This window comes from Branchiostoma floridae, chromosome 2, assembly GCF_000003815.2.
Source record: "Branchiostoma floridae strain S238N-H82 chromosome 2, Bfl_VNyyK, whole genome shotgun sequence".
In the NCBI taxonomy this organism is placed as follows: Eukaryota; Metazoa; Chordata; class Leptocardii; order Amphioxiformes; family Branchiostomatidae; genus Branchiostoma; species Branchiostoma floridae.
Genome location: NC_049980.1, coordinates 3,768,302 through 3,783,214, shown reverse-complemented (window position 1 = coordinate 3,783,214; position 14,913 = coordinate 3,768,302). Strand labels below are relative to the sequence as shown.

Sequence of the window (14,913 nt, the reverse complement as noted above, 5' to 3'; positions counted from 1 at the left end):
AAAGGTCAGGGCCCCTAACTTGTAAGCAGTTCTTGCCTATACCATGCTTCATACATGACCGTACGGACATGTTTTGTTTTTGTCTTAGAGGAATGTCCCCCATTATCAACATCAACAATTTAGTCATTCTACGACCATTGCGATTTCATTGCTATACCATCCGAGACTGAGGCAGAAAACTATTATTGTTTCACTTAGGTTGCCCAGTCTACTTCAGGCCACTCGGCACAGAATGCTTCCGTCTCGGGGAGTCTTCCCGGACGTACCTAGAAGCCAGGAGTGCATGTGCGAATGTACAGTCCCTACTCGCCATGCCCAAGGACGAAGCAACAAACACATTCATCGCCAACCTCATCCATGACAGTCAAAGATCTGGCGGCAGGTACTGGATCGGCCTGAACGACTTGGATAGGCCAGGCGGACAGTATGACGAGTGGACGTGGGAGGATAACACTTCTCTCGGGTCCGGATGGAAGAACTGGAGTCCGGGGAATCCAAGCAGCGGGAGTGAGCGGTGTGCGCATTTTGTCCCGTCCAGCGATGAGTGGAACGATAACATCTGCGAAGCTGAACTGTTATATGTATGCCAGAAGTAAGCTTTTATTTTATTTTTCATTTCTAAAATTTTATTCATATAACAAGCAAAGAAGTGCATTTAATGGTATTTTCATCAAGCATTGACTACATTCTAGAGGTAAGCACATGTACCTCCAAATGTTCGATGGCTACGTGTATCAATCTATCTTGATCACGGAGTAACCCGGCCAGTTCTCGCGAGAGTTGCGAGAACTAGGTCGAGACTTGTGTGTATCTTCAAACAGGTAAAACTTGTGCAATACAGCTGTGCTGGCAACAATCATGTGGCATTCGAAATATAATTTGAATACAATTTGTTTTGGCGTGTGGCTACACTTTTCTCCATGCTGTATAAGTATGAATGAATCTAATAAACTTTAATTTGATAGACAGTTTTGATACCTCACGATTTGAAAATATTTCCTAGCAATATATTTCCTCAAGTTTTAATGTTTTTTTTCAGAATGGTGTTACAATATAGCAATTTCAAAATTTTTCTTTGTCTTCGCCACAGAAAGAGCATTTCGAATTATCTTTAATATTCCAAATGTGCCACATTCTGTTTGTAGCAAAGAACTTGATAATTAATAATAATGATTTGAATTGGAATATCCTACTTATCGAAGCGATTGTAATTCTGTATGCCAATTTTTTGTCTCCATGGAAGAGCAACATTGAAGTCGTCTTCTCAGTAGGAGATTATGTGTTCTGGTTTCATCTTCAAGATTTCTTTTTCTATAACATGATCATAAAGGCTTGGACTTATTTATCTATTTATGATATCTAGTTTTGCCACATTTGTGGAAGGGATGACATAACAGGTGGCTATTTATTACTTTTTCAATATGTCAACAAAGGTGACGTAGTGCTAGGTGTGTCCTTGTTTGTTTGTTTGTTTCTTTCTTTGTTTATTCGCACATAACGACATGGATTAAAACAAATTTATATACATAATTGAAGTACATGCGGGGGTTGGGCAGAAGGCTATGTAGCTTTTCTTGGGCCTCCCCCAGAACTAAGTCGCAGAAATAATTGAATTATACATAATCAAAGTGAGCGAAAAAAACAAACACATAAGTTGAAATCATAACGTGAAGTATACTAACGGAATAGAAGTTATACTACAAATGATCAAAAGAAATAATAAATACAAAACATAATTTACAAATCATGTAGAAGTAAGTCGGAATTTGAGCAAAAAAGGTAGGATCTCTATGTATTTTGAATCATTAGCTATCAAATGCCAAAACAAAAAACCAGAACAATGAAACAATGAAATCAAACAAATGTTTCATATGTTATAATGTTATTCATGATCTTCTTGTTTTTACAGGAGTCTCGTGTGAAGTCCAACAGCTTGGATCTAGTCGAGGAAGGTGTGAAGGTCTCAGAACACAGTTTTTCGCCTATGGAAATTTACATGGTTAAGGACCCTAAAGTGAGGAGGTTCGACGCCTCAAAATTTATAGGATGGTGTAAAAATAATTTACAGAAATAAGAGTATGTTGAAGTTCTGAGAACAATCTACCAAATATCTCAAAATGAGCGTAGATTTGCAGGCTGGTTCTTCTATAAAAGCCACATTTATTTAACCCCCAGTGGAGGTCATGGAACAGTAGCCGACACACAGACAGAACACAGTAACTATTATATAAGGTCATAAATTCACGCCGAACGAAGAAACATCGTAATCCAACATGTACAGTCTGAAAACAGATATATTCCCCTGTCATTCAGCACAGTTTCCTCCTCGCTGTTGTACACCGTGAGAAGAATGAACTACAGCGTCAAGTACTGTGACGCACTACTTTATGCCCGAACTACTGTTGGATGAACACTGCATTCTGAGACCTTGAAGTGCGCCGAGTGCGACCCTACACTGTTCCTAGTGTTCATACACAGACGTGACGTATTGGATAGCTATAGAAAAAAATAGCAAGCGGCCTGAAACTCTCCAAGCATAGGTTTTTAAAGGGGTATTCTACTCCAGAAGCGTGTGTTATCTTCTGATAGATGATATTTTTTGCAATACAAATGCACCCGATTTTTCGCGCAATCGCCTCATATGTCTCTTCGACAAAATCATTTTCAAATTCCAAGCACCCCCATACGGACCCGCTTCTAATGTCCTGCGCTGTATGATTTTGCTTGCATAACTGACTTCCGTCACACGTTCTCGCTAACGGTAGTCGGAATAAGCTTTAAGAGGCAGTCAAACGGCTATCACACATTTAGGGAGATACAGAAAAAGTTTGAAGATTATATCATCTTAGGACACAGGTATTTGGATACTTAAAATAGTTCAATCATCTTCAATGTAAAATGGTGGCGCAAAAACTGCTTGTATGACCGACATCGGGCACAATTTCTCGCTAACGGTTAGTACACAAAATATTGAAGACTAGAGACCATTGGGATACAGAGATTTAGACACTTTTCAAGGGACACTACTATCTCAAACCTTTATACATGGACAAAGTACTACAGAATGACCCATAAAGAATAATTGAATCGCTTTGACTGGCAGTTCTGATGACGTTTGTGCACACACAGTTAGTCTACTAAAGAAGAATAGTATCGAAATTTCAAACCAGTGCCAACCAGTTCCTGTTCCTAAATTTTGGCCACGTTCTCCCCCACCAGTGCAGAATTGGAAGGGTCCTCAGGGGAATTCAAGAAGTTGAACTTCCATTATTGGTAAATTTGACCCCAAAATGATTCCAGCATAACTATATTAGTTCTCTGAGGACTTGTAATACCCGCTTCTGGAGTGGGAAGCTCATTTAAGAGTTTTATCTGGCTTACCATTTTGTCAGGTTTTCTTTTTGTTTGCCAGCCAATCGGACAACCTCAGGCTGGCAAAATAGAAAACCCGATGAAAACCCGACGAAAATAGCAGGAGCCTAACCTCTGCTTGGAGTGTATGAACCATTGTGACCACAATGCAACACGGCTGCACATGCCCACTAGGAACAGTAAAATGGCCTTAAATAAGTACGTCTTTTTTGGTTCTTGAGTTTGTCTTTTTATCTCCATGAAAATTGGAGATATAGCTTTGGGTGTATGTGTTTGTGTTTCCGGATATTTGTGGTCAGCATAAGTCATAGTATTTGGCGTTTGACTCAAAATTTGCAATAAGGGGCGTGTTCTTTTTTAAACTACCTAGACCTTTTTTCTGTTCTGCCTTTGCAAAAAAAACGTGACTAAATTAGTGCTTGTGATAGTCTATCATCATAGCTATATGCTTTTTTACATGTTAGCACAGAGTTAGACTTTCAGCCAGTTCATTTCATTTAAGGGCTCATAAGTTACTCCAATGTACCATTTCGTTAGGTTAGGCCACAGCAAGTAAATTTTATGGAGGACATCCTATGCAGAATGTTTAATAGAATTAATGAGATAGCGCCAAAAAAGATGGATAAAAAAAGCAAGATGGCTAAATTTTCAAAATGGACACCATAAACGTCGTAACAAGATTTGAAGTGACAACACGTGGCATCACAACTAACAAGGCATTCATTCCTGTTTTAGAGAAGTGAACTTGTGTAGTAAAAGTGATACTAGTGTGGTACACTGGTATCATTTGCCAAGTTGACAACTACATTCATGGCTTCCATGTTGGTTGCACTTGTACAACTATCCACCTCCTGCAACTATAGTCATGGCTACTTCCTTAATGTCACTTCTCCAAATATGATTATTAACATGTTTGCCCATTTTGGTCAAACTCTGACCATCCCGATGAGAAAATTTTGTTTTCCTGAAATCAGGTGAAAATTAATGAGCGGGAAGATGTCATTCATAGAATTTACTTGCTGTGGCCTTACTTCTGAAAATCAGATATCATCATGGTGAATTAGGGGGTGGGGAAAAAGGTACTATGACTTATTTTGGATAACACAGTCTTTAATGTCGTTCAAGTTTCATTTGTCTATATATCTAACGATGGGTCACCTTTATCCGCCGGTAACCTATATTCGGTTTGTTTAAAAGCGGGATATTTGGGGATATCAATCGACGGATGGTAGTTTCAAACTGCAATATTATGAAAATATTGCAACATGACACCATCGTCCGTCGACTTGATCTTCCTAAATATCCTGCCTTTCTCAGACGACGAATATAGGTTACCCAGCGAATAAAGGTGAACTAATGTTAGATATGTCTGAGGAAATGTGATTGTATAATGTGACGTCATCTGCACACGTGAGCAGTTCGACATCCAATGCCAGTGTTGCAAGATAAGATTGGAAACAACGAGAACGTATGTTTGATAACTCATGTTAATATCTGGGCAGGAATAAAGCAGTCATAGTATCAAATGCGTGTTGGATGTTTATTTTGGTGACACTATAACTTCGGAATAGAGCAACTTTTAAAATAGTATCAATAATTATTATTATTAACTTTTAAAATAGTATACGATCAACTTGAAACAGAAGAAAATTCCATCAGCACTGTTGACCTGCAGCACAGGCTCTTGCACCACTTTGTGTCCCTGGGCTGCCTGACAACTCGTCAGCGACATCTAGTGAGATCGTTTAGCACTGCAATCTTTCAATAACACATATAAAGGTATATGAGTTGATGTTTTACGGAGAGTTTTTTTTTATTAAATAAATACATACACAGCCAACCATGGCTGCCCTAACCTATCCACATCGTACTAGTCGTGAGCAAGTTCCTCTGTGGTTGCGACTTTGTCGGCAAGTTTGCTCTCTAGTCCTCAACAGTAGTGAACGAATTCAAAGTCACGAAAGTCATAATCTACTTTGATTTGATCAAAGGATTGAACTAAAGGTAGAATAGGGTGAATTGATTTAGGATGAAATGATTCAGAACCGACCTCAGCCGTGCAGTGGCCGGGGAAAAGTCTAAGTAAGGTCCTGACTGTGTGTCAGGGTTTTCCTTTGCGTCATTCATGATGACCTTCGCACCTGTTGACTATTCGCCGTTGTGTTGTTAAAGGCTTGTTTTCTACTCCCCACCCCCACCCCCAATGGCATTATAATATAATCAGTGTACACCAAAAGGCAGTTACTCAACCAAGTGGATATGATTTTTTATAACTATCAGACGTTTCAGATAGCACTCACTATCTTTCGTCACGACACTGAAGTGGTCTGGAAGAAACTGGTCTTTTATACCCTAACTATGAAATGCAAAATAGTTAAAAACAATTTTGGTTGTTCAATAGGAAACGAGGTAAGGCATAGTCAAGGTGAAGATAATCTCAATCATTTTGATCAGTGACGGAAGATAGTGGATACTACCTTAAGCATCTGACCGTTTCCAAAATCATCCAGTTGCTTGAATAACTGTTTTTTTTTGCGTACTGCATTACCTGGATATCTAACGATCACCGACTTTTAATCAGTGTAATCATGTTTCTCACTCCAATCGTAAGGTGTGTTCTTTTGAATGCTCAAAGTGAATTTTCATTTCAGGTTTTATAATGACAAGCACTACTGTTTATGTTTTGCACCCAAAGCAATCACAATAACAAGACACAACTTTAAAGACCGGCCTTATAACCTCTGATCCGTCTAAATACCTGGTCGATTACTCTCATCGGACCATGCTCTATATAGAATGTGAAGTGCTAGTCGAGAGCAAGGTCCTCTGTCAGTGCTTCTGTAGTTGGGAGTTGGTCGGCAAGATTGCTTTCTAGTCGTTAACAGTTGTGTACGGAATCAAAGTTAGGAAAGTCATACTCTACTTTGATGTTATCAAAGGAATAAGAATAGGATGGATTCCATACTACTCTCAACTTAGCACCGACCTCAGCTGTGCAGTGGCCGGAAATAAAGTCGTGAAAAGGCCATGAATGTGTTAAATGCGTTTAAAGGTGGGGTCACACCTGCGTATATATTCAAGTCCATTTGAGGTGCGTTTGAAGCTCTTAGTCGCGGGGAAAATAGTACAAATTGGACAAATATAGATACAGAACATGCTTGATGAGGTAGCTGACCGAGAAGTATGGTTAGCAACCCAGCTAACTCGTCTGACATATTTATATTTCAGCCATACATAGTATGGTGAAATATATTGTATTCGTAATGTTTCTTTCTTTCTTCTTTCTCCTGTCAAATCTTCAAAGTGATTCATCTCCGCCGTTCCTGGACCGAATGACCTGAAATTTGGCACAGGGGTAGAATGACCCAATACCTTGATGCCTTTTTCTCAGTTTTGTCATATCTGCCTCTAAAATGATTTTATTGAGGTTTAAAGGTCATGTTTTGACCAAAATAAAATATATTGTCCCCCTGTACCCTGGTCTTACAATGGAATGGCCTGAAATTTGGTGTAGATAGGCATTAGATAGTTGGTAAAATGATCCAAGTAAAAGTTTTGACATAAACTACTTTTAAATAATTAATTTTGGCACTTTTCTGAGGGGTAATTTGTTTTCTTTTGGCCTCCTGGCGTGACCTTCCGTGACCCCGCACGGAGTCCACACCTGTGCGCGAAGAGCGAAGGCTATTTAATATTCATAAGCGGGGCCCCACGATTCCGTATGTGTTCCCGCCAGAATTTTTTTCGGGGGCCGCCGAAGAACGCCGAAGGCCCCGGCCCGGCAGGGTCCAGGGGCAGAGCCCCGTTGGGGGTCCCAGGGGGGCGAAGCCCACCTGAAACTCTTGCACTTTAGGCTATTCAGAAGGCTTATTGTATCAGTTTTTAGGGGCATTTCTGTAAGAATCACAGCAGTCACTTAACTTCTCTTCGGGAGTTTAGCGTAACAGTATTTCAGGTCAAACCGTCAAAGGCAACTAAAAACAAACTTTAACGTTAATGACTTCAACCGTACTTATAACTTTTGTCCCGTTTGCCATCCGAAGTTTAATCGCTATCGATGGTATTTTCGCTGCACTGTTAGCTCCGTACGTTTTTAGAAGGTTCCGTTTATCACGTAACTGCTGTTGTTTCAGAAATCTCACGGACTTATGCTTACAAACACGTAAATTTCTAACTTGTGTTTCTTCTTCTTCTTTCTTTCTCCTGTCAAATCTTCAAAGCGATTCATCTCCGTCGGTCTTGGACCGAATTAATGACTTGAAATTTGGCGAAAGGGTAGAGTGGACCAATACCCACGTGCTCTTTTTTCATTTTTTTTAAAATGACTTTAAAATGATTTTATTTAAGTTCTTTTGCGTTTTTCTGACCAAACTTTATATTTGAGCCTCCTGTGCCCTGGTATTAAGTCCAAAGTTCCCAAAATGGTATGGTAGTGCATGGTATGTTTACTTACAGGACTCCGTTATCATTTTTGGTTAAAAACCACTTCAAAATGATTTATTGGGGAATTCTCTGCTCAATTCCTACGATTTAGGGCGTCAACAATAGAACGCATGGTCAACTCCAGGCCACCTGCGTGTAAATCAATTAGCCGTTCAGCCAACCAACAACCAGAAGCACGCCACCGTAAAGCAGCTGGCAGCTGGCCCACCCCGTGTAAATCAATTAGCCGTTCAGCCAATCCGCAACTAGAAGCAACAGATTATGAATCTGATTGGCTAAGCTTCGCGCGATATTTGGATCCGGCCATTTAAGATTTTACGGGGGTCAGAGACATTTGTTTGACCGTATGATAGCAAATGCAAAGCATACAGGAATATACTGTAAAATTCTATAAAAATAAACAAATATTTCCAGACAGAGACACGGTACAAACAAGGAAAGACATATTCAGGCCCGACATTTTTTCGTACTAAGGATTCTTTGATACATCCACCCCTGTAGGTTATTTGAACTGATCCGGGTCAGACATCCGGGGTTTTTCCACAGGACCACTCACATGCACTGGCTGGCTGCAGACGACAATTTTGCTACAACAGCGCGCAGCGCGCCGTACAGAAGACTATTTTGCCTCGTCCTACGTCAAATTTTGCGTCAGCTGTCGTCTTATACAGCAGAATATATCATCAGGTAAGAACTGGCTAATCTTGCTTTCTTCCCTCCGTTGTTTTTTTGACGAGTTAATTCATTTTGGTAGTAACGTTTCCAAAGTGTAACGTTACTGTGTAGCTTTTTGTTGTGTACATTTTTCAGACGACATAAACGTGAACCGTCTTGGTTCTTTCTGACGTAAATTTACTCTGTAACTTTCTCCAATATTGAAAAAAAACAAACACATCAACGTTAACCAACAGATAGTTCTTCAAATCTTGTCAGGTAAGAAATGATTAACTTTCTACCCTTCATTATATTTCAGCCATACATAGTATGGTGAAATATATTGTATTCGTAATGTTTCTTCTTTCTTCTTCTTTCTTTCTCCTGTCAAATCTTCAAAGTGATTCATCTCCGCCGTTCCTGGACTGAATGACCTGAAATTCGGCACAGGGGTAGAGTGGGCCAATACCTTGATGATTGTTTTCCATTTTTTTCATATCTGCCTCTAAAATGATTTTATTGAGATTTTTTGGTCAATTTTAGACCAAAACTGTATATTTTGGCCCCTGTGCCCTGGTATTACAACCAAATGAGCTGAAATTTGACAGAGATGTGCCTTGATAACGCCCCCATATAAATTCGATAACACTTTTGGTGTACAGTACAGGGTTGTAGCCAGCCTGAAATCATTTTCAGTCCCCTTGATTTTGAATGGGAATCCTATCAAGCACCGAAGGCATGGCGTGACGTTGCGTGTCATTTCTAGGGGGTCTGGGTCCCAGAAAATTTTTAGATCAAGACCCTCTGAAACACTATTTCCTGCATTTTGAGGTGCAAATTTTGCTTGTAGACTAAGCTGTTCAATGGCATCTGTTTTGGTAAAGAAGAACACATGGGTTTCAGTTTTTTTTATATCTTTACATATCAATTTTTGTCTGTCCCAGGGGACGGAATGGGGAAAACTTTTTTCAGTCCCCAGCTGCGAAATTCCTTCAAAGGACTGAAGGACAGGTGCTGGCTACAACCCTGGTACAGTACAACAAAATGCTTATTTTTGCGCTTTTTTGACCAATTTTTGACCAAAAAAGGACACTTTTGGCCCCTGTACCCTGGTATTACAACCAAATGAGCTGAAATTTGACAGAGATGTGCCTTGATAATGCCCTCATATAAATTCAATAACACTTTTGGTGTACAGTACAACAAAATGCTTATTTTTGCGATTTTTTGACCAATTTTTGACCAAAAAAGGACACTTTTGGCTCCTGTACCTTGGTATTGCAACCGAATGAGCTGAAATTTGACAGAGATGTGCCTTGATAATCCCTTCATATAAATTCAATAACACTTTTGGTGTACAGTGCAACAAAATGCTTATTTTTTTGCGATATTTGGCCAATTTTTGACAAAAAAGGGACACTTTTGGCTCCTGTACCCTGGTATTACAAATGACCTGAAATTTGGTATAGATAGGCATTAGATACTTGGTAACAAGATTCAAGTAAAATTTTTGCATAAACAACTTTAAAATGATTAATTTTGGCACTTTTCTGAGGGGAAATTTGTTTTCTTTTGGCCTCCTGACGTGACCTTCCGTGACCCCGCACAGAGCCACACCTGTGCGCGTCAGCCGGAGAGTTAATTGAATCAAAGACCTAGCCAATCAGCGAAGAGGAGGCCAAAGGCTAATTAATATTCATAAGCGGGGCCTCATGATCCCGTATATAGCAGTGTTCCCGCCAGGGGGAGCGAATCCCGCCTAAGGCTCTCGCATTTTAGACTATTCAGAAGGCTTTATATTGTATCAGTTCTTAGGGGCATATCTGTGATAATCGCAGCAGTCACTTAACTTCTCTTCAGGAGTTTAGCGTAACACTATTTCAGGTCAAACCGTCAAAGGCAACTAAAAACAAACTTTAACGTTACTGAGTTCAACAGTACTTATAACTTGTTATCCGAAGTTGAAACGCTAGCGATGGTATTTTCGCTGCGCTGTTAGCTCCGTGCGACTGTTGTTGACGGTCTTATAACGGTATATTTTGCACCCCTGTACCCTGGTATGAGTAACATTTGGTATAGATAGGCATAAGATAGTTGGTAAAATGATCCAAGTAAAATTTTTGGCTTAAAGTACTGTAAAAGGCTTAATTACAGCACTTTTTTAGGGGAAATTGGTTTTCTTTCGTTCTCCATGCCATGACCTTTCGGACGTTCACCCCACAGAGCCGACATCCGCACCTGCGTCTAGCCGGCAGGAAGAGTTAATTCAATTATTGGTTCAGCCAATCAGCGACTCAGGTAAGTTACGGCCTGTGATTCGATGAAGCTTGCCGAGGAGTGAAAAAGGGCGCGGTCCCTCAAGGTTACTAGGGCGATGGAACCGAACATGAAATTCGAACCACTGCGTGTCCGCAGTTGACCCCGCTTGACCACAACGTTGCAGAACGGTCCAATGTCATAATGTAACGATACATTGCGAAAACAGGAACTCACTATGTATGGGGCACACTCACCACTTTTGGTAAAACGTCCAAATGCTAACCGTATTAGATATTGATGAAGAATGTATCAAATATTGACATAATTCGATGCCCGTGACAAAAAGAGGCCCTCGCGGAAGCCGCATAATGGTACCGTCCGAGCCCCGTTCGATCGAACGGCCGAACCCTTGGGTTGTGAAATGGCGGGAAAACGACAGCGGCGCTGGCAGCGGTTCTGAAGAACTGTTACCATCGCATTTACGGGCTTCGTCCTCAGTGACAACAGTACTTTTGCTGACAATATAGACAAATTCGTATTTATAATCCCTTTTAAAAGAAATTTATCCATCGCTATTTGGTTTGATCATGAGAGGATTTCCTCTAGAGCGGATTATTGACCAAAATGGAGAAAAAAAACTCCATTTTACCTATTTTTTACCCCAAAAAAGTTATGATGAATTAATATACAACAAAATAGCGACGGACAAAATAAATCTACTTGGGTTTATCTGTCATCCTGTGAAATATGAGGGTCCAGAACGTTGTCTCCACCGAGGACAGGGCACATGAAATGAACCTAATATTTTTTAACCAAAATGTGTGTTTTTTAACCCAAAAATCTATCATATCAACATAATTTGTCCGGTGTTTTATTTCATTTAATTACTACTAGCACCTTGTGAAATTTCATTGCAATACGACAATGCTATCGAATTTTACAAGCATGTACCCATTTTACCATGTATACCGCAGTGTCACATGCCGTAATTGACCAGAGGAAGAGGAAAGCGAAGGCTAATTAATATTCATAAGCGGGACCACACAATACGTTAACTTGAAGACTCAGGCCGTACAGACTTCTCGCCAGGATTTTTTCAAAGCGTCGGACAGGGGTCCGGGGGCCGCCGAATGTCCCTGGCGGGGTCCAGGGGCAGGGCCACTGTGGGGGGGACCCAGGTGGGCGAAGCCCCCCCCCCCCCCGGAAGCTCTTGCATTTTAGACTATTGAGAAGGCTTCTTTTATCAGTTTTTTTAGGGCCATATCTACGATAATCGTAGCAGCCACTTACTTCTCTTCAGCAATTTGACAAATGGGTCAAAGCTTCAAAGACAACTAAAACCTCATAAACAACAAACTTTACTTAGCTCAACAGTATACAAAAATATTGTACGGGTTGCCATCCTTAGTTGAAGCGCTTATTTATAGCGCTAGTATCTTCGCTGCGCCGTTAGCCGCCGTGCGACTTTTGTTACAGACATGCGCAGAATTAGCATTTTGATGCCATTGAAGATGGCTTGCAAATGTAAGTGTAAGAAGCCTTTTTGTTGGGAAATGTTGGTATTTTGGGGTCGGAAATTATAGGTAGGGGATCTGGCTATTTTATTTCGTGAGAAAAATTGGCTTTCTACCATGTTTGGAGTGTTTTAGACAGTCTAGAGTATGTATAGTTTGGGTGTTATCAGGGAGGTCAAAGGTTACCAGCGTTTCTTATTCTGTTTGTGGGGGCGCATTGCGCCGAACCGAATGTTTTCAAAATCGCCATATGCACTCTTTAGAAGTCAGACTTGCCTGCCAATGTGAGATTTTTTACCAACTAAACCTTAGGTAGGTGACTTTTGACATCCTTTTTCCTACATCTTATGCATGCAACAGGTGCCTGGCAGCCATTGGAGGTCTGTACCCATCCCTACGTCGCCGCCTCGCTGATATTCCCACGGACATGTTTCAAGAAAAATACCCAGCAAAAAACGCTGTTCTGCGTCAAATTCTATTCTATAAAACATGTGGGACTCAGTGTTACAGTCTAAATATTTTGTAGAAGCACCGCTGTAGGAAAGAAGGTCCAAGCAATGTAAAACATCACGTAGCATGAAGTTCGCTGTCAACTGGCACACAGCACATAACTGTTTGAAACTTTAAGTCTAATCAACAGCCGTGTTTGATTGATAGCCGGCGGTCCTTTGATGAAGTCGTGCGTTAGTTAGAAAATCTGCGTTTAGTTTTGATACGTAATTATAAGTTAGACAGTGGCGAGAATGATTATTTTCTCATCAATATTTCTCTTCAGAATTATTTGAACTTAATTGTACATCTAAACAATTGGCTTACCTGTGCAATGTTTATATGATTAATGATCAGTGTACTGAAATCATGTGTAACGCATGGCTCCTAGTCAATAGATCAGCATTTTCTCTATAGTGACCACCTGTCTATAGTGGCCACATTTCTATCACTGGACTGGAACTTGCGAAAACTGCTGTATTTTCTCCAGAGCAAATGTATGTGAACCTAGTGCTGTTGTTGTTTGACATAAACTTTGAACATTTAAATTGTAAGTAACTTTAAACTGCCAGAGTTTCAGCCCAATAAAACACTCTCAGCGCCAGGGTATGAACAGACTGACCAGACAGACGAAAATAAATCCTCGAACAAGGTTCAATCGTATCTTCCGGGTCTGGCAGGAAGTTGTTAAACTAAAATAAGAATAGGCTCGATGGCTGATTGCATACAAAGTAAAACAGTTTAACAGTTTTACAGCTTGAAGAAAACAAACGCTCCTACAGCACCTGCACCTGCTTGATAATTATTAAATCGTATGCCCTCCTTGAATAAAAAAAGTTCACTGCAATAATAAATTTACCCACATCACAAGGAGCTTATACTTTTTTAAACTTACACCTAGTTATCGTACTGAAAATTGTTAATGACATTACATGAAGTCATTCAACAATTTTCAGTCTTGATGAAAATTTTCTGAATGGAAGGTGTGATTATTGTCATTTTCTGAAAAATAGAAGCAAGCTCTGTTTTTACCTGGAATCAATTCACAATACCAGTCCACTTTGGGGGATAATGTACTGTTAAGAGGATGTTTCATTTTTGCGCAGGGGTGATTTGGAACAGTCCAATGTTGCGTGGGAAGGGGTATGGCTGAAATACGCTGTATTTGCTCTTAAGCAAATGTCGGCCTTTCTATTTATTTTTCCAACGACCTGTGGGGCCTTGTCTTTTTTTTTGTCTTGGAGCACTAAGAGGGTTCTTGACATGGAGACGTCATCCGCATAGCCAACATTCATAGCCGACCCCTGAGGTAGCTGTGAACCAATGCTACCATACGTGGCCTAGCCTTGACATCGTAACCTGCTGTAGTAGTATGGTTTCAGACATGTCGGCAAACAAGGCTCTGATAAGGGTTGGCTTCTTAGAATCCAACGCTGTTAGCCAGGTCTGTACCATACACACCATTCTCGATTGTGTTGTTGGGACTTGCCCTCCCCTACGCGCACACACACACAGACACACACACACACACACACACACACACACACACGCGCGCGCGCGCGCACACGCACACACACACACACACACACACACACACACACACACACACACACACACACACACACAGAGAGAGAGAGAGAGAGAGAGAGAGAGAGAGAGAGAGAGAGACGGAGACACACACACACACATTGTGAATTAGTGTATACTAGTATTATTCCTTTTGGAAATTGTTCTTTTGAATGTTTGGAGCGAACACCAATGTTCATATTTTTGCACCTGAAGCATTCGCACTAGCATGACTCATTTTCATGACCGGACTGATAACCTATGAGTAGTCTAAATATCTGGGCGACCACGTACACCGATCCATGTTTGATATAGAATCTCACGTCATCAGTCCGTCCTTGGGAAAAAAAACGTGTTATCGTAAAACAATGGTAGTCAGTCTTAGGGCATCACCTGAGCGTTTACCTAGGACAATATGTGTGTCTGTGTGTGTGTGTGTGTGTGTGTGTGTGTGTGTGTGTGTGTGTGTGTGTGTGCGTGTGTGTGTGTGTGTGTGTGTGTATGTCGGAAGCTAAGGTGTTAAGGTGTATACTCTTCGCGCAAATATGAGAAGTAACAATATGGGGGTTTTCTGCCGATTTCCCGATTCAGTACCCCCCCCAGCTGTGCGGTGTTC

The 14,913-nt window shown here is 40.7% G+C and overlaps 1 protein-coding gene across 1 annotated transcript in view; it reads left to right on the top strand.

Moving 5' to 3' along the window:
- The window catches only part of LOC118410076, a 24,202-nt gene extending 21,325 nt beyond the window's left edge, over positions 1-2,877 (top strand). Inside the window, exons 19-20 of the mRNA XM_035811557.1 lie at positions 199-592; positions 1,910-2,877. Of these exons, the coding sequence (XP_035667450.1) occupies positions 199-592; positions 1,910-1,922 (407 nt within the window). The 3' untranslated portion in view covers positions 1,923-2,877. The remainder of the gene's footprint in view (positions 1-198; positions 593-1,909) is intronic.
- Positions 2,878-14,913: the final 12,036 nt, after the last annotated feature.